The sequence below is a fragment of the Podarcis raffonei genome, chromosome 5 (genome assembly GCF_027172205.1).
Source record: "Podarcis raffonei isolate rPodRaf1 chromosome 5, rPodRaf1.pri, whole genome shotgun sequence".
NCBI classification, from domain to species: Eukaryota; Metazoa; Chordata; class Lepidosauria; order Squamata; family Lacertidae; genus Podarcis; species Podarcis raffonei.
The window spans coordinates 18,776,689-18,801,701 of NC_070606.1; the positions used below are offsets into that span (position 1 = coordinate 18,776,689).

Below are 25,013 nucleotides of genomic sequence, written 5' to 3' on the forward strand. Positions count from 1 at the left end.
CGGGAGGAAACTCAGTTGCTAGCCTAACACCTGACACATTAGGGGGAGAGAAGGCTGTGGGTTGATTTGGTTCTGCTGGAGACTTAGACTGTTGCTCCCCAAATGTTGGCTAGTTGGAGGGACACTTCACTCTTAGGCTTACAAGGGGTTGTATTTAGTCAATGAAGAATATATTTCCTGATATCAAAGCAGTCCATGCCTATGTCTCTGCCATGCCATGATCTTGCCATCTGACTATAAATGAGGAAGCCCTGAGCAATAGCTCAGGCAGAGACAAAGTGGGCAACTTTCACTGTGGGCAAGGAAATTCTGTGAATGTTCTAACTTAGCAGAATTACTAATCCCCAGTGGGAGCTGACTGGAAGAAGGCAAGACCAGAAGAAAGTAATGAATCACGAAGAAGCAGGGGCAATGCATTTCTGTGGGTGGTTTGTTTTGGCTCACAGGACCTTTGATTTCTTCAAAGAATGTGTCTCTCCCCACACCCTAGCAACTCTCTCTTGACACACTAGTGTGCCATGGTGCACTGTTTGGGAATTGTTTTTGGCTTTGGCTTTCCTGGCCCAAACGGTAGAGGGGACAAAGTGCTTATATAAAACAAAGCAAAATAGAAGCAACTGTAATGCCTAAAGTATTTCTTTACTGAGTCTGAAAATGTCAATATAATGGCAAATTCTCTGTGCATTATCTATTCTGGTAGTCTTGTGGTTGCCAATCACATTGTGAACTGCAAAACTTTTGAGTCTTAGTGGACTTAAGGAAAAAGTTCTGAGCAGGGCAAGCCTAGTTCTATTTTCATAAGAAACAAAATTATAAATAAATCCTGTGTGTAAGTGCATAAACCTGAATGCTTATCAGCATTGTTCTAACCGCTATTAAAACTTTGCAGAGTGCAGTAATAACCTGATTCTTGTACTGAATACATGTCCAATCATTTTGAATATGCCTGGTGCCCAAATTTCTATCTTAAATGTAGAAGACGTTTATCCATTTGCATCTTTTAAAAGGTTACGCTGTAGCACCCCCTTCTGCTAACTAAGCTGTGTGGCAAGAAGCTTCAGGTTCAGCTCAGTTTCTCCCCCTTAACATAGTGTAAAGACATCCTAGATTTACTTAAAGTCAGAAAACAAAACTCCACTGCTAGTATAGTTGCTAGATCGTGGTCTCTATGTGTAGCGTAGGTAGTATTTGAACTCGACCTTTCCCATAAATACTCAATATGGGTTTATTATATTTTTATATTTATATGTCACCTTTACACAGTAAAACACAAGAAATTTAACACTCGTGGTTAAAATGCCATTATTAAGATCCCCAACAGTTGCAAAACAGCCTACAATTATTAGCAACAAAGGCAAAATATGATGAGTAGAACAGCAAAAAAGCTATGCCATAAGAATCAAGAAAATGCTATTTGGAATCTCCTAAAGTCCTGTTGTGCACAATGGTATTGACTGCTCATCTTAAAAAAAGGATTATGAGGCCAGGCTTCATTTGGTGACTTGAAAAACCTGGGAGGTTCCAGGCATGAACTGAAATGTGGGATCTTCCTTTGATTAAACCTTATTATCTCCAAAAAGAACTTCTGATAAATCGAAATCAGGGGTGGGAAACATCTTATCGTGCCAGTTGGCCATTTTAAGGAAGGTAAGACACTTATCATGGAAGAGCACTTGCAAGTGAGAGGCGAGGGATCATACTGCACTTTGCATCACCCTTCCTTTAAAAATGGGAAAAAAGGGGTGGTGGTTCATATGAAAGAAAGTACTTTAACATATTTGAAATACACACAAGGTTGATTCAGTCAGATATTCACACTCTCTCTCTTTCCTGAGAGAGCTGTTTTTCCACACACCCATTGTGAGAATCCCTATGACAGTGGGCTACAAAACTTTGATAATCCAGGCCTACAATGACCTGGCCAGCCTCAAATTTCAGTATAGTATGTGTTAATTAAGCTTGAGTGTGTGCTAACCCAAGAGCCCAACATGTGTTGGACAAGACCTGTGCTGCAAAGTGATGACACAAAGACAACTTGCTACAGAGACAAATGGCTGTGTGAAGCAATGATAGAAATCAAAATCAGTTAATGTAATATTCTGTTGTATTTAGAGATCTCATTTCTATCATAATTCTTAGAATTATTGTCATTTCAGCCTGTATTATTATCATGATGAGCCACCCTATGAGGCTTGAGTTGAAGGGTGGGGCAGAAATGCAATCAGCCAACAATTGCAAAACCTTGAAAATCAAAGGAAACAAATGGACCGGCTTTATAAATGTGCAGTACATTACAGTAAAACAAATCAATTTTGATCTCCTTAGGAACCAGCATTGCCTTATGATTTTGTGAAGTCATGTGGCCTTTGATCATAGAAAGGCATTTAAGACTAGTCCTTAATCCCAGCTTTTAGAGGTGTTTAAGCAGTGGGAGTGGGAAGACGAGAAAGAGAGAGAGAGAGAAAGTTTAATAACAGCTGGGATTTAAATTTTACTTTTGCCTTTCTTTTGTTTTGAAAGGGTTTCTATTATTTGTTGCTTCCCTTTTTCATACAGGAAAGATGGGTCATTGAGTAAACTGAAAGGAGTAAGAGGAAATGGGTGGGGACTTTGAATTAATCTTCTGAGAGGGGGGGAAATGTTTGATCAGTGAGCAGAAGAGGATGAAAACCTCTGATGTTGACAGCAGGCAACTTTCTGACTAGCATGTGATTGACATCTTTGATGCTTCAGTGGGGAACGGGGGTCCAGCTACGCTAAGGCATCCTCTGACTGTGGGTGGTAGTGTTAATAGTGTGGCAACTGGAAAGATTAATTGTGGATGAGAGGCAGGGTTATGAGGGGGGCTTCATGTGTCTAAAAGGAACAGTGGTAATAAGGCCTCTGATCTGTCATTCCAAAAGGAAATTAGTCAGGGCAGACTGAATCAGGCCTATTTTATTATAGGAAGGGAGGTAAGGGGCTGGGTAAGGAAGAAATTAGAAGGGAGGCATTTAGGATATTAAAGCAAAGCACTGGAGAGGATATTAAAGTAGGTCATAGGAGAGGAGGAAGCTCTAGCCTTCCTGAAAGGCGAAGCCTGCCCTTTTCCAAAACTAGCTTGAGAAACCTCAGTACACTGGTGCCCTTTTTACAGCACCGTCAATCTCTTCAATCTGTTTGCGGCCAGCTCATGACCTGTTGACTTTTGCAGTGGTTTTGCCTAAGAAAATTCATTATTCATTTTGAAACGAGCTTGACAATAAATTGTTTGTCCATTGCCAGCACATAAAACCATGGTTAGATGAATAAACTTAATGCCCCCTCCTGCCCTGCCCTACCCTTCTCTCTCTCTCTCTCTCTCTCTCTCTCTCTCTCTCTCTCTCTCACACACACACACACACACACACACACACACACACATCCCAAATCAAAATATATTTGCAGAAAGTTTACTCAAGCAGTATCTGCAATGAATTGTTTCTTTGTATATTTTACTTCCTACCCTTTTGGATAAAAGTAGATTTTTTTTGCCGATAAATTCTGTGTTACCATTAAAGGGGCTATTCATCATGCTTACTAATGTTATTAATCAAGATAACCACAGTACCCTTAAAATGAGATCATTTTGATAAATCATGTATGACATGAAAAGACTTTATTCCTTTTAAGTGCAATTTAGACTGTAATTTCCCCCCCTCATTTATGATTCATGGGAGAAGCATGGATAAAATTCCCTTGCACATTTACACCTTATCTCCAGTCATAATTCAAAGCTACTTTTAGATGGAAATTCAAGGTCTGATTCACCAAAGCAGATTGCTGGCTCATAATTTTTTGGCATTCAGGAGCCCCCCAAAATAATGTCCATACATTAGGCGCTTATCGATTTCACTCAATTAAGCTTAAATGAATAAGAAATCTTTTGCCTTGATTAACATTTCTGATCCAGCTACACCCAGCTCTCAACCACACATTTTTCTGTAAGGTGGAAGAAAGAGATGGGGTGGGGTGGCCTTCAGCAGACAGAGACTCCTTTGCATATGACCATCAGGTAGAATTTTTGGTGCCTTCTTAGTTCTGAAACAGTGCTGTATTACTTACAGAAATTACCTGGTTTATGGCAGTAAGTGTTTTTATTGGCAATAGCCTACTTCATCAGATTCATGAGCTTTGAAATACATGTCCACAATTGGAAAGATGTGCACAGTCACAAGGGAATGCTGTGAATCCCTCATAATCTGGTGAATGTCTGAAAATAGATATAGACCCATGAATGTCTATCTCCCGGTGCCCAGTTTCAACAGTATTCATTGTCACTGCATGCACTGCTTGTAGATGTGTTAATATTGCAAACAGGTCATTTAGAGGTTGCAAATAGGTTTATTGGCAATTCATAAGATTTTGCATGGAATGCCAGGAGCAGCTTGCTGGATTGGCCAGAATCAGTTTGTTAGCTTCCAGCAGGTGGGTTGCTCTTACTTACCAGGGGTGAGAGAGGCAAGGCAACAAGGAATATAGCACCATGCAAATGCCTTGGCAGGAGTACCAGATTGGCACCACAAATACCTTTGCACCGTGCTAAATTCCCAGCCACCTGACTCCTCCTGGTAAGCAGCAGTGACCTGCCTGCCAAGACATAGGAATTTCAAGTTAGGACCTCTCGAGTCTGCAGCTTGAACTGAAGAAGCCTGAGCTCAGAGACTGGCAAGAAAGTACATGGGTTGAGTAGGGCAAAGGCCCCAGGGCAAGACTCCCAGTATTTCTACTATTACCAGACAATCCAGAGACTTCATGTCACTTCTCCTTCTGCACCTGAAGCTGGTTATAAAGCCTGATCATGCATAGGATGTGGTTCCTCACTAAGCGAGGCTATACCCTCAGGCCATTTTAAACTTTGCTTATCCCTGACATGCCCGTACTGTATACACCAAGTGAGAAGTAAAGATAGAAGAATACTTTTCATATCAAACTTTGCATTTTTCCTTGCTATGTTTGTATGTATAAACTTTCATTTCAATTGTAACTATACTCATAATAAAATTTGAAAAACAGCCCTATGCCTTCTTTCCCCCATCAGCCAATGCCAACAAAGCTTTGTTTTTGTTTGTGTGTGTGTGTGCGCACTTTATTTTAAAGTAGCATCTTATATGAAAATATGTTAAAAACAACACTGATGTGCTTGTTGTAAAATGTAAAGTTCGCACTGTTGATTACAAGTAAGACAATGGCACTATTCATTAAGCTGAAGAATGTCTGAAATGTTGAACTGTTATTTTCTTTAAATCCTGAAATAAATTACCTAGAAATGTTTAGTTTACACTGGCATTTAGGTTTCACAAGAGCAAAAAAAGAAAAAGAGTAATGCTATTTCATTTGGAATAGAGCATCATTTAAGACTTGGTATTTTTTGAAAAAACAGCTGTGGTTGAGAGCAGATTGGCTAAGATGGACCACAGGCCTCTCTCTGCTTCCATCAGAGGGTGAAGCATTTGGAGGAGTGTGGTCGGTCTCCAAGCATAACAGGCCTATTTTGTGTTGTCTTTAACCACTGGCCCCTACCAATCAGGATGGATGTGGTAGTTATAGAAGATATATCCTGTCTCTAGATGGAATTTGCATTTAGCTCAGAAAAGAAACCTACAGATATGTACAGTTCTCCACATTTTGTAGCAATTTGTGATTATTATTATTTTAATCATCATGAAAATTCACTAGCATTTATTGTGACTTTCTCCTAATAAACACATTTTTATATGCAGTTTTGGCTAATGTACACATCCTTGCAAGCAGTTTCCCCATATATAATGCAGTTTTGTATGTTGTTTTCATGAATATATTCCTATTTATACACAGCTTCACCTAATATATGCATTTTTGTAATCGCTGTTTGGTTGGAGAACTGCATTGCAAAGTCAGTTCAGTGCGAATTTTGAAGGACAAACTGTGTTTTGGTTTGCATATTCCTTTGGAAAGTGTGAATTTGATAGCTTTAAATGAATACTGAATCAAATATCTTCCCCATCCCCACCTAGATAGAACACTTTATGAATCTGGTGGAAACGGACTAGATGTTCTTGTTAGTTTTTAAGGCGTTGCAATACCCCTCCTTTTTTTCTGCAGCACACTCAAATGGCTACCCCTGGGGGAAATGTGGAAGGATAAAAACAAACAAAACATTCCATGTTTGGAAGACAACTTTTAAGACACATTTGTGGCATTCTGATGCATTTATTTTCAGTGCAGCAAATGTGTCATTGAGAAACCACCATACTTAACATTTTCTGTGTGCCTTCACCCTAAGACCAAGTGCCCTGTCTTAAAAGTGCCTGAAGAAGAAGAGAATAAAGTCAAAGTGGTCCCTGCTGGTGCCCACTATTTATCCATATTCAGAGGAACTAACAAGTCTTCATTCATTTATCGAAAGGTTTCCTCCCTCCTCCTGCTTTCACTCTCACACTCCTGTTCTCTCTCCAACTCAGCTGTCTCCATTGCTTCCACTTTTCCTTTGGGGTCAGGTTTTAATAATGAACTCTTTATAGAATATTCACCCACCTCTACAATTCACAGCTGTGAGATAAATCAAAACTAGAAGAGTCCAGTTGGATCTTTCAGATTTACAGAAATGATTTTCCCCCCCAACAGAGCATGAGATTTCATAGGTGTTCACCCATTTCATCAGGTCCTAGAGTGAAACTGTGGACTGTAAGTCAGAGAAATCAGTTAATGGTCTATTTCAATATTTCGCTGATCTCTGTGGGGATCTATAGTATGAGCTGTACAGATTTCTGTGACTTTCAGCCTCCAGCTCTACTTTAGCATCTGATGAACTAGGAAACGTCCTATGAAAGTAATTTCTTAAGCTAGACTCTTTTAGTAAAGTTTTCTTTAATAATGACTAACCCAGCAACCCTCATTTTAACTTTTATGTTATTTTAATCTGCTTTTAATAATGGTATGTTTTTAATATCCTCCTTTCCTTATTTTATTATTGCATTTTTTATGGCTAGTATGCTGCTTTGAGTCCAATTTTTTTAACAAAAAGGCAACCTAAGAAATTTTATAAATAAAGAGGATGTGAATGTTTGGATCAAATGTAATTCAGTTTCGGTATTATAAAGTGTTATATAAAGCCTGTAGCAACTGAGCAGGAGGAAAAGTCTCTGTAGTGTATTGGGTGATATCCAACATTAGTCATATTCAGTGCAGGCCCACTTAAATCCATGGACTTAAAAAGTAATTTAAATCCATTGATTTCAGTAGGTCTTCTCTGAACATGATTTAGCTATATACCAAACATTCTGTAAGTTAGCAACTGACCCAAGGTAACACAATGAACTTAATGAACTTTGCATATTTGAAACCTGGTCTCTGTATCCAAGTCTCTATCCACTATGATGTACTTGCTCTCCAAAGACTTAGCATTTCCTTCCATAGCTATGGTTGTATGGATCAGGTTTTCTTTACTGATCCTCTCTCTGAATTGTTGCACAGAATAACCTTAACACATCCTGATGTTTGCTTCTGTTTTTAGTTTTCTTCAGGCTTTTCTCAGGCTGTGGAATAAAATGATGGAAGAGAAAGCTAAAAGTTTTATCGTGAATATAGGTTTTTAACATACTTGTTTTCTCCTGGGCTGGAAATAAAGTTATAGTGGTAACAAATACATTCCTTCACAATATAATTGCTAATGATTTGCCAGAATAAACCATTAGTTTCTGAGATTAATCAGGGCCCTATTTATTGCCTTTAAAAATATTGTTTCCATTCATTTTAATACATTTGTTATAATAATTCCTGCAATCGTCAGCAGATTGCAACAATAAGGTCTGTTTAGGGGGCATCTTGAGTCTACTTGTGGCGGATAAAGTGAAAAGTAAAGGTTTTTTCACCCATAATGAAGTGCTTGTCTATTGTTCGGGGCCATGGTCAAATGTCTGAAAAACCACTTTTTGAAACAAGTTGCTGCTTTTATGTGGGGTTACTTAGCAGGTCATCTCATTAAGCTGGTAAAGATTAGTCCACTTGCGATAATGCCATACAGATGGTATTTCGTCCTAATTAAAATAACTCTTTATGACTAATTTATTCTGCAAGTTTACCAACATGGATGCCCCCCAAAGTATACTGTGCCATTGCAATGTTTAAAATGAAAAATAAGCTCCTGGGGCCATTAGCAAGGAAAGTCTCCAAGCTACTGGACTGGGCAGGGATGGCATGCCACCTGTTGGATCATCTGAAACATAACAGTCACTGGTTATAAATCAATCACACAGGAGCCCAGACCTTCCTCTCACTTGAAACCCACTTTGCAGTAGGAGGCAAGCTGTATGTACCTTCCTTAAAAGGAAGTCTTTCTTCTTTCAAGCTGATAAATAACATTGTCATGCGTACAATTTTTACATCATACCTTTCCAGCATGGCCACTTTATTTTCCTCTTGCAGCAAAAACAGCCAACATTCCTGTGGTGCCTTAAAGACTACCAAATTTATTGTGGCATTGCTTTTGTCCATTAAAGCCTAGCTTTTCAGTTGAAAGAAGTGTGATCCTCAAGCCGAGAGATAAGAATGATCAGTAAAGTTTGTAAGCAGTGTCGTCAGAATACCATGAGTTGTAATGGGAAGCAGAAGTGGTGTGGTGGTAAATTTTGATGTGCAGGAACTCATCGTGATAGAACCAACGAGCCATACCCCTCAAAAAGCCAAAGCTGAAAGGGAAGGTCTGTATGTCGTTCAGGGGTCAAACATCTACTTTGCAGAGGACCCCAAGTTTGACCCCTGTCATCTCCAGGTAGAGTTGAAAAAGGACCCTGAAACCCTGGAAAGCCACTGCCAGTCAATGTAGGACAATTCTGAGTTGGATGAACAAAAGGCATAAGGCAGCTTCTTAAGAGCAGTACATAGCACAAAAAACAATTTACAGTGGTACCTCGGTTTTCGAACATCTCCGCTTACGAACATTTCAGTTTTTGAACGCCATAAACCCAGAAGTAAATGCTCTGGTTTTTGAACACTCCTCAGAAGTCGAACGTGCCACGCAGCTTCGTATTGAGTTTTTGGTTTTCGAACATTTCAGAACTCGCACGGTCTTCCAGAACGGATACAACTGTATTAGGCTCAGCATGACTGCTATGCATAATTTTCTGGGAGTATGTTGCACTGAATTTCTGATTTCATAGGTTCAACTTATAAAACATTGTGAGCTTCAACCAGCTGAAATGCAACCATTAATTTATAATGAGATATGGAAACAATTTTGCAAATAGGTGTTAGTCTATCCTCAAAAATGAAAGAAGCATGAAGCCTCTGCTTGATTATTTTCCTACATTCTGGTTTCCACTGTGCTAAGCTGCTGCAAAGCTGGAAGCTTCACTATGACCTCACTTAGTTGCCAGTGCACAGAGCAGTGGTTCTCACGCTTTTTTCTCTGGGCCACACTTTCAGAATAAAAAATGGCTTGCGCCACTCCGAATGTTTTATTGATAAGAAATAATTTGAAAAACAAAAAGAAACAACTCCTAGCAGTGCTTGATAGATAACAAAGAACGCAGCTCTTTTCTAATATGATCACGGGACATGCAAAAAATTTTAAAAATGCAGATACATAAGAAAATGACTCATTCCCAAAATATTATTGTAAATGAGCCACTTACATATGTACCTTAAGTATGTATACAATCTCAATGAGAGATGTGAGTTTGCAGTATCACTTGATGCTCTGGGTCTAATTTTGAAAAGATATCTATGCATATTCTGCAATTATTATTATTATTTAAATGATACTATACCATCGCACAGTGAAATGTTTAAATGTTTCTTTGATTGTCCTTGAATCTTCCCGCCACACTTGCCATCCTCTCCTGCCACACAAGTGTGGCACACCACACCCTTTGAGAACTATTGGCATAGAGAATCCAGATCCGTCAGTTACGCTGTCACCCATGTATTGTCCTGAATTTGCCCTCTACTACACTTCTGGGTAGCAATAGGATTGCTGCATTTCTTTGCAGAACCAAATCTATACAAAATAAGAATAGTATGACCCTTTCCCGTTCACTACAGCAATGACTGATAATATTGTATTTCTTGCTATATTAATTTTACACTGAAAGAGAGACAGTTACTTTTTGGGCTGCAAAAAATATAATTTCAATCTCAATTAAGTTCAAGTTGAAAAGCTTCAAATATCTGATATAGTTTGGCAGTTTCATACTGAAGCCTTGCTTTGAAATCTTTTTGTTGAAGTCTTTTTGCTGACCTGTGGTTTTCTGGTCAACAATAGAGTATCATAGGAACTAAAATATCCTCCCAAAAGTACCTTGGTTTAAGAACAGCTTAGTTTATGAACAACTTGGATTAAGAATGCTGCAAACCCGGAAGTAGGTGTTTTGGTTTGTGAACTTTGCCTTAGAAGCAGAACATGTTCCACTTTCTGCTGAGTGTAAATTGAGTCCCCCGATGCTATGGGAAACCACACCTTGGTTTAAGAACACTTTGGTTTAAGAACAGACTTCCGGAATGGATTGAGTTTGTAAACCAAGGTACCACTGTATATTAAAGTTGCCATTGTTGCTGTTGGATTTGTGTCCATTTATTCTTTTGCATAGACAGTAACCTGTTTGTCCTATGTAAACAGCAGAAGAGCATTGTTAGTATATATGCTGTTGGAGGATGTTCAGATGAATGAACCACTGATGGTGGTATGAATGCCTGATATAGGAATGAATGATTGAATGAATAACTGAATGAACACCATTGAAAAATAGTGATGTACAAGTTTTATTTGTAGCTCCGTCATTGATAGTTCATTCTCACTTGGAACTTGTCTTTTGATTCTGAGGTTATTGTGTGACGACCACCAAAGTGTGTTTATGGCCCAGTATAAAAGTCACTATAAAAGTCAAGTACTGGGGAGATTTGTATTTTTTCTTGAGGGAGAAACCTAGCCTGCCACTTGCCATCCTCTTCTTTGTGCCCCTCCTGTGTAAATAGTTTTCCAACCCTGGGCAATAGGGCTTCCCTTTTGGAAAATGATGAGAATGCATACTGTATTTATCAAATATCATAAAAAACTCCAGTTAATAGCAACTGAAAAATCCCACAGTCATACACATTCATAGTTTGCAAATGTGACCAATGAAAATGTGAATGGCTATTTTGTGACTATTGTCAACGTTTGCATTAGTTGTGGATGGCATGGGTCTTGTGCCCACCATTATTACAAGAAAGAAGATTCCACCTAAACATTAGGAAGAACTTCCTGACAGTAAGAGCTGTTCGACAGTGGAATTTGCTGCCAAGGAGTGTGGTGGAGTCTCCTTCTTTGGAGGTCTTTAAGCAGAGGCTTGACAGCCATATGTCAGGAGTGCTCTGATGGTGTTTCCTGCTTGGCAGGGGGTTGGACTTGATGGCCCTTGTGGTCTCTTCCAACTCTATGATTCTACGATTCTATGATTATCTGGTTTGCAAATTCATCAATGAGCCCGAAAAGATTGGATATCCTTGCACTGGTAAACATCTATCCACCTTCACTTTATAGATGGGAGGAAGAAATGACATGGAATGGATGTGCAGTCCTGGGATGATGTAAAGTGTGCATTTATTTCATAAGCAAAAGATCAAGCCATTATTTTTATTATATTTCAAGAGGTGATGGCTAGAGTCTTTCTATTTTTCACTAAAAATAGTTGGGGGGACTACATGATGCTGAAACCAGACAGTAGAATTTCCAATTGGGGGCTCTCACATAATCTATCCACATTAAGAATGAGTAAATACGACATAAGCACACAGCCTGCAACATGCACCTTTGAATGTATTGTGAAACTATTGTCTTGTAGGGTACTTGTTTACCTGAATTGCAAGACTTTGGCTTCTAGACAAATGTTTATCCTAGAATCCGTCTGTAACTACTACATCTCTTTTCTAAATAGGCCAGCTATCTTGACTGTCTTACGCTCTTGGGTTTAAGCTGCTATCAGCAATGTTTATTTTATTCATCACGTTTGTATTCTTGCAGCCACCCAGAAATAGAGAGAGAGAGAGAGAGAGAGAGAGAGAGAGAGAGAGATCAGAGCCGGTGTATAGATTAATTGTCTTCTAACAACCATATGAGCCAAACTAAGCTGATCAATAGTGAAAGGGCACCAGGCGTCAAGGTCAGGCTGAGGGTGCGGTGTCCAAAACTCAGAATTCCTGGAGGTCAGGTGTTAGAGCTAGAAGCTAGAGTACAGCAAACAGGAAGTACTGCCTATTGCCTGGCGAAGATGGAAGACCTATACTGTGCTGGCCAAGACAGATGTTTCATATTGCCTGGCAATCATGGGGTCTGAACTTATACATTTTTGTGCTTGAAAGGGATTCTGAAGCCTAAGTGAATACACAGCCTGTGGCATCTGTCTCGGCACCCCTGTATTCCTGGTTCAAGAAGCAGAGCCACTAGGTAGGTAGCAGTATGAATCAAAGTGTTCCCAGTCGGACACTGTCCATTGCACCGCACTGGCTCCTTTTAATTAACTGTATGTCATGGTTAATATATTCAGTGTTGGAAATGAGGGTTGTGTGTGTGTGTGTGTGCGTGTGCATGCAATTAACGATTTTCAGTGTCCTTTTTGTAAGTGCTCATTGCACGCTCTGAATCCTTTTCGGAGAGGATGTTGACTTACTGCTGCTCTTCCTGTGTTGTAAAATTTTGTCAGGTGCAATATATTAGTGACTATTATGGTTATTGATGTGTGTGCATGTGTGAAGAATTTATAGCATGCGATAGAAATGAGCACAATTTCTCACATATCCTGGATAAATATTTAAAGAGTCAGAGGTAGGGGAACACCGCCTTCAACAGGCATAACCGCTAGCTGCGGCACATGGAAGGATACCAACTGTTAACAAGTCTCCTTGGAATACAGCAACATTGCATCCTATAAAGCAAGACAAACGGTTTGACAGAATCCTACTTTTCATAAGCAATTGCCATTGCTGAAGTGAAAATAAAACGATCACAACGTTTTTAAGGGACATTTCCGTTTCAGGTATTGCAGCGTTGTTGAAAAAGCAGCCGTTTGAGAGTCTTATTTATTTAAGGCTAGCATTTAATTTGCTCATTACATCAAGGCTAGGACTACCCACTAGGACTGCCACTGAAACCAATGGCTCCAGGCCACCTCTTCCTATTTCCTCCTCCATTGAGGTTGGGTAAACCAAGAATGTTGAGTTTCAGTGGGATGGCACAAGTTGTAAAACTTTGTCTTATTAAACATTATGGGTAGAGAAGGTAAGGTAGCAGCTGCTTGCAGCAGTGTTTGCATATCTGCCTTAACAGTTAATTCCAGCCCTGCTTTGCATATTGCTCCTGCAGAAATCTAAAGGCTGCTTAAGTGTGTATGCACTTAGGCACGCTGGGTGTCTAAAGGCCTCAACATGACATGCGTTACCTTAATGCTGTTACTAATTCTCATGGCATTTTCAGCAGATTCTATCCACACACACCCCCCCAAAAAAGTGAAATGGGAAATAATTTCAGTAGTGGAAAGTTTTTTAGGGGTGTTCCACACAACACCACTCCAGGGCCTGTTTTCCCAGTTCAGGATGGCTGTAGCTTGGAGCTATAGATTCACCAAGAAGCAGCTCAGACTGGGAGCTTTTTTTGATTCTCTGAACCACCCTGATATCTTATGATGAAGGGTGTTAGATTTATATATCTAACAAACAATAAAAATGGATAAGCTAGATAATTCACCCTCTCCTGGCTGCCAGTCAGAGTGAGGTAGAATAGCTGAAAAATAATCACCTTTACTTTTTACTTTATCTGCCACAAGTAGACTCAGGCTCCCTAAAACTCCTGTCTGGCTTGTTGTCTCTCCTCCTCCAGCTGTTGGAGAGATGGGTGGGGGTCTGAGAGCCAACCAGGAATCCAGGCTGCTTGTGTTCTGATCTCCAGCCCCGGGGCAGGATGCATAGGTTCAGTGGCTCTTCATGGTCACTGATAGCATGGATATCTACTGGTGGACCTCAAATTCTGGGTCTGGGCAGGGCCAAGCCCTGACCCCCTGTTTTGTTCCTAGGCCTGTACATTGAATGTTGCAGACAGTGATTATGTGACAAGTGGCGCAAGGTGGCTCGCTAGGTGGCATAAGACTTAGTTGTATCTGGGTGGAGCCAGGAGTTTCTTATTGCTATTCAGTATTCTTTAAAAAGAGACAATACAACTTCTTGTCTAACTTTCTGACTGATGTTTCTTCTAAGGCTTCCTTGCCTCCTTGCCTAGACATAGTGAACTTCAGTTTCTTTTAGGGGTGGTCAAATTGGTCAATTTCAGATCACTTGGTTCTTCTAAGCTTTTTGTCATGCCAGAGCATGACAAGCCAGTTCTATCATCCCCCTGTACTACAGCTTGGAAGTTGTGATCTTGGTGTGATCTTCAAGCTGAGAAAGGGGCCCTCTCCATTGCCCATTGTATGGACAAAAAGCAGCAGCAAGATCTTGGATCATGAACACTCACACATCTATGCACTGCGTTTAGGGTGGGTCCCTTGATGCCCACTTTCCTGGTGCAGTCCTGGTTCCTCCTTTGCAAGTTGACCAACCTCCAAGTCTTGGCAGGACTAATCAGACCTAGGAGACAGAGCTCCCCCACTGCTGCACTAGCTCAGAGGTGGGGAACCTAAGGATGAGAGGGCAAGTGCTGTCCTCCAGACTTCTCTGTTTTGCCCCTGAGACATTCTATGTCACACCCATTCCCAGAGACCACACTTAAGTGCTTTCATCTGGCTGTAATGTGTATTTGTGATAGTGCTCTTGCTTGCCTGAAAGAGGGATGGAGAGGTGTTTTTCCATCCATGTTTGTATCTGGCCCTCCCACCACAGTATGTGGCTCCTAGGAGGTTACTCATGAGTTAATGTGGCTCTCAGGCTGGAAAATGTTCCCCACCCCTGCTTCAGGACATGGATCAGACTGTTCAATTGATCCCTCCTTTCCATTACTTACTGGAGGTGGCACGAGAATAGCAGCAAAGGATATGAAGCTAATCAATAGTATGTTTTCTGGGTGTCTTAAGTACATTTGGTAAATTAATTCAGTTTGTCTGGAATAAATATGGAATGGTGGTTGGCAGGGACAGTAGCTAACACATTCACACTGGAAACAATTTGCCAGTTTTCTCTTAGGCAGGAGAAATATCTTCATTTTTTGTTTCTCTTTCTTTTTTGTATCTGTCAGGAAGATCCATTCAAGGTCATTTTTTGCAGTGTAACTGAAACTTCAGATATGACTGTCAGAACTATCTGTAGACATGAGCTGTCGCACATCAATCCTTTCAGTATCAAAATATTGTGGCAAATATTAAAGAATCATAATTCTTTACAATTCACTTTTGGAAAATTGGTAAGGGCATGGTGTCATTCAGTAGTTAAAAATGAGAAACGATTGACGCTCTTTTTCCCTCTTTTTTTCTTTTACACAGAATTTATTCGCATTATGTGAATTTTTCAGCCAGTCACCACTTGTGCAAAATAGTCCTGATGTAGAATTAACTAGCATTTGTAACAGAACACTTAGTGCGGAGGTAATGAGACTCTTGTACCCTTGACAGGAAATTATGCACAGAAGAGCACGAAAAGACCTATCTGAAACCCTTCTGTTCTTCCTTTTCTTAACATGGAAAATAAAGCTAAATTGTCCCTTCACACCAGTATCCTTTTTGGAAGTTCTTGAATTTTGATCTGTCAGTGGTATTTGCTGAAAAGGCAGAGTTTCCTTCCAGTAATTTTAAGAAAAGCTATCATCAAACTGTCAACAGCCTAAATTGAGATTAAAAGTACCGAAGAGAAATCTTTGCTATTATCAGGGTTTCAACTAAGAGCCCTTGTGCAGACAGAAAATATCTGAAAGGTCTAAAATGGAGCTGCATCATCTTTTTTTATCCATTGGAGAAACTGGGGTGGGGTGGGGGTTTGTAGGTCATTCTTTAAATAAGTGACAAAAGCTTAAACATACTACCTAGATTTGCAGACAAAGTCAAAATATAGTGTAGTGCATGCACCTGTGCTTTGCATACCATTTCAGAGTCACTGAAAACATCAGACTTGTCTGCTGGAGCTGTCCAAAGCCGGAATGGGCTGAATGTCTTATATTCACCTTGGTTGCTAAAGGTGAAGATAAGCACATGTTTCAACTGTCGCTCCCTTTTTGCTAGGGCCAGTCCATACTACTAAATGCGGATTCCTTTAGAAAATATTCCTGTGTGCACACTTGTGTGCACTCTGTTAGTATTTCATGCCTCCGATGCTGCAGATGTGATTGGTGTAATTCACATGCCTGTCTGGGAAGAGTGTGGGAATGGAAGACAGTCTTGTCTCTTCCGCTATGTGTACTGTTACACTGTATGTAGGGAACAAGGAAAGAGCCATGTTGGTTGTGCCAGTTAACATATGCAGTTCTTCCTGTGTAGGTTTAGTCTTTCGCCTACAGAACAAAAACAAAAAAAGGGTATCTTCTTTAGATCAAAATGCATGCTTTCACACTTTAAGTTGAGATGGGTTTAATGATCAGTAGGTGCAATTATCTTTCTGTGAGTAGTTACCTGGGTTTAGTTGCTCTGAACTCAACTTGTAACTCCTGTCAGAATGTACTGCTACAGCAGTTGGCCTAATATGCTACAAAAGTTGGCCTAATATTAAAACATGTTTTAAAGTAATATATGTTAGAATAATACAGATTTACAAATAAGACCTGTCTCTTGCTTTTGAAAAAGTAACATTTAGTAATAGCAAAGCTACTGCTTCCTAGAATGCCTAGTCGTAAATATAGTAAGGCCTAAAATTCCTCACCCTCCAGTAGGAAATAATTAAATGTGTGCTTGGTTGTTTCAGAATTAATTTAGACCTGTTATTACAAGGTTTATAGGTTTATTTGATATTCCAGTTGTTATGGGACAGTTAAGTATGTTCCATAACAGAGTTTGAGATTTATTGTTTAAAAACTAATACTCGCCTCTTATAGTTTATTTTACTTAATATATTCCATGTAGTTTGGATTTTGAGAGTAGTTAATCTTGCTTACAAGGCAGGATGGCCACATCCAGTGGTCAAAGCTGCAGCTGGTAGAGGTGGAGCTCTCTCCATAGGTAGCTTGTGAAGGTATGTGGAAGCTGGTTGTGCTGATACCCTCTGGGCAGCATACCGTAATGCTCTCCAAATTAAGCCTGCTTCATACCCCATTTCCTGGAGTTGACTTGCAGATTGCCAGACAGTGCCATTTTAGTGTTCAGGCAGAATGGAGGGGTGATATAAAGACTTCAGTACTCCTGGGGCAAGTTTCAAAGCATGGTTTAACAGCTTGCTTCTGCTTGTGGGGGGGGGGAGCGTACTATCACATCAACTCCTGCCTGCAGCCTGAAGTGGTACAGTCAAGACATGAAAACAATTAAAACCTAAAAAGTGAACAAGAGTTTGCTCACCATGTCAGTCACTTGAAAGTTACGTTTTCCCAAATCCAATCAAAGTTAAATTAATTTTATCTCTAATATTGTACTTTGCATTGTGTGTACATGTGTGTGTATCCTCTTAATGAAATATACATACTAGCATCAATTATATTTATCTTTCTTCTCCCCAGGCAACAACTGATGCTGCCTCCATTTCTCCTCAGATGAGCTATACGCCTCTGCCAACTGGATCAAGGGACCTCACCAACCACAGAGGTAAGAAATAAAAGAACCACAATACACACATGGACAACACACACACAAAGGAACTATTGTCATTCAGGACTGTGAGGTGAAAAACTTCACTGTAAGGCCATTAGACTTTACTACCTCTCTGTAGGCACCCTGGAGACAATTCACCAAACTTTTGAGATATTGAGAAGAACAATGTATTTGGCAAAATTAGTTTTTAACAGATTTCAACAAGCCTTGCAGGTACTCTACTGGGAGATAATCTATTAAATAACATTTGCTTCAGTTTCAACAACAATTATGTTACATATTGCTAAATTGACAACTGAATTCTCCCCTTATTTATTTTTTTAAATCTGTAAATGATAAAAATACTAAAATATGTTTATTTTCCAATTAACAGTTCAAGTTGTGATTTACTATTACTTTAGGACACATTTACTTGGTATTTGCTGCTTCTTACCATTCTCTGTTTACCATCAAAGGGTAGAAATCTTATCTACCTATCTCGCAGGTCATCGAAAACTAAAAGTGCTGTATTCATAGAAAAAGGAAAGAAATGAACAGTTGCAGTAAAGGAAGTATTTTGAATGGCCAGGGCAGAAGGGTGGGGGCAGGCAAAACTTTGTTCCATGCTATTCCAGCCTAGGTCAGGCCTGATATCATCAAGTGTTGACAGTGAGGTCAGCTGGAAATCCAATGAATCCAGTACTGACTTAGTCACTCTGTAAAATGTCTTGCTGATTTCCGTGGGATGCTCTTTTGGCAGGTAGAAAAGGAAGATTTCCACCTCAGGAGTAAGGCCACTAAGGTGGTGTAGGGCTGCATGAAGGAAGACTTTTGCCCTATTTACCCCCACCCTTCACTCCAGCATGGTGGGTTGTGGTTTTGGATTGCAGCCTTAGTTGTTCATTATGCAGGTTTCCAATCTTCTCTCCTTTCTCGGTGGTAGTCCTGTAAAGCAAGTGACTAAATATACCAGACAAAGAACTTTAGTCATGCTTTGTGATAGCCATAGGGAACCTGTGGCCCTCCATATGTAGTTTGACTGCTATAAATTGTTGCAACCTGAGTAGGGTGCTGATGCATCTGTAAGGGCTACAGGAGAGAACATGGAGCCAATGATGTGAAGTTGCTCCTGGCAACTGATTCAAGAAACTCCATAGCAACAGAGTAAGTGAATAGGGGTAGAACTACAGCAACTGCGGAATACTACAGAGCCAGCCATGGCTATCTATTTCATTGCACTTTAGCTACTAAGATATGGGCAAACATACCGGCATTTACCACTTGGTAAGTCGATCATCTGTATTCATCCATGGGTTATTTTTCTTTTCTTTTCTTTTATATTTTTATTAAGTACAAATTAGAAAACATACATATTCACAACCAAAGAAAATACAAAAGAAAAAGAAAATACATCTAACCAAGGGGAAAAAAATTAGAGAATATTTTGTCTCCTTTCATATTTACAGTTATTTATACCTCTATAAAATGCTATTCACAATAAAGCAGTGAAATGAAAGATAAGATATCAGAAAAAAGAAAAAAAGAACAAAGAAAGAATAAAGAAGTAAAAGAAAAAGATCATAGGTGAAAATTTTTAAAAGTAGATAAGTACTCACAATACATAGCCGTTTCCCATCTATATTTATATTCAATTGTATAATTTCATCTTGTCCTTATCTACCTTAAATAAAGTGTTATTTTTCGAAGTGTTTCTTATTCATGGTGTTGCAATCAAAAATGCTAGGTGGACAACTATTATTCACCAAGTATCGGAGGGCAAACTAAGTCAGTGGCTTGCCTTAGGCCTCTCAGTGAGTTAATGGCAGATTGAAATTGTGAGCTTCATTGTCTTAGACGCTATGCTACATGTAGCTCTTTATTTTGATAAGAGAAACATCCTTAACTTGATTAGATGAATTTCACACTGCGGTTTTATCAATCACTGAAAACTGAGCACACATTAATAAGGAAAGCTGAGATTCTGAGGAGAGTTTACACCACTTGAGGAAGCGCGTAAAGATTTTGAAGGCCTTTTGAGGGAGATACTATTAATAGATAAGAAACTACTTAGTTGTGCATTAGTTTAGCTCGGGAAAGATGGATGATAGATACAAGTAGTTTTAAAAAATAAATCTACTTGTAAATCTACTTGTAAATCTACCCCGAGAGTTGGTAGTTTTTAAACGGTTTATAGCTTGTGATGATTCATTTTGCTAGATTTTAAAAAAATATATACAAACAAGACAAACAATAAAGAAACAAAGAACAACAGGGGGGAGCACATTGTTGCCGTTGGGATAAAATAAACAGAAGAGTAGCACACTTCTGCAGAAAGCATAATACAATAGATTCCTCGAAGGGAGAATTTGAAAGTAAGAGTCGCGTATAGACAAGGTAGCCTTACCAAATAGAGACTTGTGTTGGGGGGGGGGGCTATGCAGTGCACTATTTTTATTTATACAGCATATAAATGGAGCCAATACAAAATCAGAATGTTCTCATTTTGTAACCCCTGTTAGAACCCTCCTATGAAGGGTTAAAGATACATTTTTTTAATAAATGTTCAAACCAGTGAGTATTCTTCTCTGTATTTCAAGCTGAATTGCATAGCCATGTGGGCAGGGAGAAGGAGGCAATTCAGTCAAAGTTTCAAGTCCCTGAGATTTCAGTGGGAAGTTGCTAAGCAGGTCTGAGATGAAGTTAAAAATATTTAAGTTTGGCCAGATTTCACCCTGTGTGAATAAGGAGAGGGGAAATTATCCAAGGGTCAGGTAAAACTGGCTCTTAGCAAGATACCATTGGCTCATTTTGACAGTTAACGTGTATATATCCTCAAGGAAATAGTAATTAAGGGATGTTTTCCAGAAATCCAGGTGTTGTGAATTGAGTTTGGAACATCCTGCTGGAAGACTGTATGTGAGCCATCAACTTTTTCTTTAGAATGCAAAGAAGTTCTCTGAGCTCACAAAACCTAATTGGAGTCAAGAGTGTACCAAGAAAAGAATGAAACACATAAACATGCCATTTTGGAATCTCACTCCTAAGGTTTTTCTATTCCCTGAATGGTCTCAGTCTCACATAAAAGATTGAATCAGCTATTGCATATGTAAATATTGGCAGCTTTTCGGGAATTCTTTGCAGCCTGAAGCTAAGGGAGAGAATGACCACTGCCTTTGTTCATCTCCAGAGGGGCTTGTTTACAAGACTGAATCTCTTGTGAGCAACTTAAGGCAGCTGTAAATTAACTCTGCTTGGGGCTCAAAAAGAGGAAAAACAGAACCAACTCATCTGTGTTTGGCTACATTTTCACAATTTCCACTTCATTTTTTCCTTCGTTTAGAACAAAGGAAAAAATATGACAGAAGCTATGCTTTTCCTACTCAGCTTAGTTTGCAATCTTTGTCGTAGTTCCAAAGAACCAGCAACTAGTTGCATGTGCCCAAGCAGTTTAAATGTTTGGCTCCTGACCACAGGCCCTCTCCCCATGCCAAATGAAATCCCATTTTTTAAAAAACTAAGGGGAGCTTTGGAAGCAATTTGGTGAACTGTCCCCAACACATTTTTGAATGGAACTGATTAAAACTAATTATTTTCACCTGATTATTATAATTCAGGTCCTCATTCCAAATTTGTTTCTATTAAACTCCCTACTGCAAATGGATTTCAGTGATATCACTAGGAGCATGATAACACCAAGAGGCTTTCTTGCTGCTACTCCTCCCTCCTCTCCCTAAGTTAATTTACCAGAGTGAAGGTGGTGACAGGGAGAACTCTCAAGAACTGCATGCCTCAGGACTAAATTTCAGATGCTGCTGGAGGCAGGTAGGCAGGCAGGCAGTCATGGCTCTGCTATGCACAGTGCTTGTAAGGTATTCCTCTCCACTGGGAACCTCAATTGTTCATGTACAAAAGTGGGAGCATTTGGAAGCCTTTTCAAACATACAGGTGTTGGGGGCATGCCAGAAGGGCTTGCTGACTCTGGGAATTGACTAGCCATGTATCCCCGCTCCCCTTCAGCATATTCTATGTATAAATGCTGAAAAGAACTGATGTTTCTGACCATTTAAAGATGCCTATTGCTTTCTTTTTGACAATAAACTCAGACTACTGCATAGTGATCTTGGGGACACGGGTGGCGCTGTGGTCTAAACCACTGAGCCTCTTGGGCTTGCTGATCAGAAGGTTGGCAGTTCAAATCCGTGCAACGGGGTGAGCTCCTGTCGCTCTGTCCCAGCTCCTGCCAACCTAGCAGTTCGAAAGCACACCAGTGCTAGTAAATAAATAGGTACCACTGCGGCAGGGAAGGTAAATGGCATTTCCATGCATTCTGGCACTTGTCACGGTGTTCTGTTGTGCCAGAAGCGATTTAGTCATGCTGGCCACATGACCTAGAACAGCCGGACAAACGCCGGCTCACTCAGCCTGGAGAGAGATGAGCACCATACACCCAGAGTCACCTTTGATTGGACTTAACCGTCCAGGCGTCCTTTACCTTTAGCGTTTACCTATAGTCATCTCGGCCTGGTAGGTATGTCCTCTACCATAATGCTCCCTTCCCCTATTATCTCATGACATTAGAAACAGTGAGCTAAATCCAAACTGGTGAATCTTTTGAAATGTCCATTTTTTCCCCTAGCAAGTTTCAGGTTTTTGCAGGGGTTTAAGTGCATATGTTGTGCACAAAAGAATGGGAAGAATTTGTTGCATTTGAACATGGAGAAATTTCAGTGTTCAAGCTCTGATATTTATCAGCAATTCTGTTACAGTAATTCTGCTGTAAGAAGAAATAGTGAAATGCCATTTTTCTTTAAATGTACAGGCAGAAGGTTAATTGCTGAAGTAACCAGCGACCTTGTTAAAACTTGTAAAGGTTCCATGTACATTAGCCTCCTATACCTCATCTTCAACTACCGTACCTATTGCTTTATCACAGGGATACCCTGCAGGAGAAAGAAAATAAAGTGGTTCTTGATCAAGAATGATTAGTGTTTCTTGATCAAGCAAAGTAAACTGTATGGAATCTTAGTTAAAATAGACATTGACTTAAAAGGATGAATTGTTTCTCCTTTGTTTGCTTGTTCCTGTTTCTTACTGCTGCAAACAATTAAAAGTCTTCAGCAATATTTAGTCTTCATGAATTTTGTCGTGCGTCACTAGTCCTAGAGTTGTTCCCTAGTCTGTCAAAAACATGTGGATGGGATCTTCCACTAGATACTATGTACTTGGACAGACTTTCAAAAAGCTTTTGATAAAGCCCCTCGCTTAGCTGTTATGAGATAAAGAGTGTGTGTCCTGATAAGCTGGTTAAAGAACAGGCAGTGGTTAGAAGGACAATGACTATTCACAATGCAGGGCAGCAAGAAGTGGATGGCAAAAATAAATGCCATCTAACCTGTTTCCAGTTGGATCTGTTCCTAATTGAGGAGTAAGAAGTGAGTCCACATTTGCAGGTGATAAAAGCACGCAACAACACAAAAGGATCTCTCTAAACTGGGGAAATGAGCAATAAAAAGGCAAATGAGATTTAGTGTAAATAAATGACACAACTGTAACTTCCCCTATACATGAACAGGGTCAAGAGATGCGGGGAGGATGTGTTTGCTCTGTGATATGCAGCAAACTGAGTTGATCCATGCCTCCTGGTTCATTGTGTGGAACAGAACATGGTTTTGTAGGATTTTTCTGTCACAGGTGTAAATTAAAGTTTTCGAAACCTTTGAAGTTTAAAAGCAGTCCCCCATCCTCAACAAGTAGCAGAAGTTCCAAGCTTTCCAAATGCAGCCACAAGTGGAATGATGATGTGACATCTTTGCAGGGACTTGTATGGGGAAAGGTGACTAATGGGATCCCCATCTTGTTTCAAAGAAACTTTTGATAGCACAGGGGGGCGGGGTGGCAGAAGTCCCCATCACTGCTAAAATGGGGGGGTATGGATGGACTAGACTCAAAGGATGTGCATTGGGTACAAAAAACTGTATTCCTTTTTTAAAAAATGTTGGCATAAAAAAGAGATAAGTTTTTGCTTCCCAAAAGGTAATTATTTGGCTCACGCTATCACTGCAAATCTTTACTGTGGTGATGGTGGTTGATACAGTTGTTAGGTTCCTATCCTAGTTTACAGCCGGAGGCTTCATCTATTTAAACTTGAAATTGATTGCTGGGAATGTCACAGAGTAATTTACATAGCAACTTATCATAATTAGTCAGAGTTTGTAGTTTCCTTAATGTGAGCTGCACTTTATGCTTAGCAATTGATTTTTCTGTATATCTGTGTGAAGCTTCTTAATGTGAACCATCTAAAAAAAAAAACCCTGTGGGTAGTTTTTTTATCATTTAGTTAACCTGAGGAATCATAAAATATGTTTAATCATGGACTATAAATAGGAAGTGCTTGCTTTAACGCATTTAATATGGTGCAATGAGATGAATAAGGGGGGAAATGTAAGTGGTTAAAATATATTGGAGTTCCATTTCAGGCAGAAGTGGTTATGAATATCAAGGTTTTTCGTTTTGTTGGTTTCCATAGTGTCTTTGCAACACTTCAGAGAGCTTCGACCCATCCCCACGAGCAAGCAAACCCATTTTTGTTGGGAGTAAAGCAATAGAGCTTGCAACAAACTAAACATGTGAGGGTTGATTGACAGGAAGAGTAGCCTGTTCTTATTCCTCAAGGATTCCTTCTCTGTTCAGTAACTACTTGTTAGTAAAGGAGACCGCTTCCTTCCAAGCTTTACTTCTTTCCTACTTCTTCTCCAAGTTCAGAAGCTTTCAGTATGAGTCAGAATGTGCTTGTGTTAACTTCTTGGCTCCACCTTGGCCAATGTAAAACATATACAGCGGTACCTCAGTTTACAAACTTAATTCATTCCGGAAGTCAGTTCTTAAACCAAAACTGTTCTTAAACTGAAACATGCTTTCCCTAATGAGGCCTCCCACCGCCGGTGCCCTTCCACCGTTCGGATTCCATTCTTAGACCAAGGTAAAGTTCACAAACCGGGACACTACTTCTGGTTTTGTGGAGTTCATAAACCGAATCGTTTGTAAACAGGACTGTTCTTAAACCGAGGTACCACTGTACTTAGAATGGCTTGCTTGCCATAGGTTATAAACTTTGCATTTTCTTTATCCATTCAAGCAGCAGTCCTACCAGACTATTTCTTCCTACATATTACTTTTGTATACAATGGTACCTCGGGTTAAGAACTTAATTCGTTCTGGAGGTCCGTTCTTAACCTGAAACTGTTCTTAACCATAGCTGTCAACTTACAGATTTGAAAATAAGGGGCCAGAAGCCTTGAAAATAAGGGACCTGCAGCCTCACCTGTTCCAGGCACTCCAGTCTTCCTGTCC

The 25,013-nt window shown here is 39.8% G+C and overlaps 1 protein-coding gene across 3 annotated transcripts in view; it reads left to right on the forward strand.

Moving 5' to 3' along the window:
- Window positions 1–25,013, forward strand: part of LRMDA (leucine rich melanocyte differentiation associated) — a 738,096-nt gene that overhangs the window by 596,302 nt on the left and 116,781 nt on the right. For all 3 annotated transcript variants that reach the window (XM_053388139.1, XM_053388138.1, XM_053388141.1), the window contains one exon: window positions 17,594–17,678. In XM_053388139.1, coding sequence (XP_053244114.1) covers window positions 17,594–17,678 — 85 coding nt within the window. The remainder of the gene's footprint in view (window positions 1–17,593; window positions 17,679–25,013) is intronic.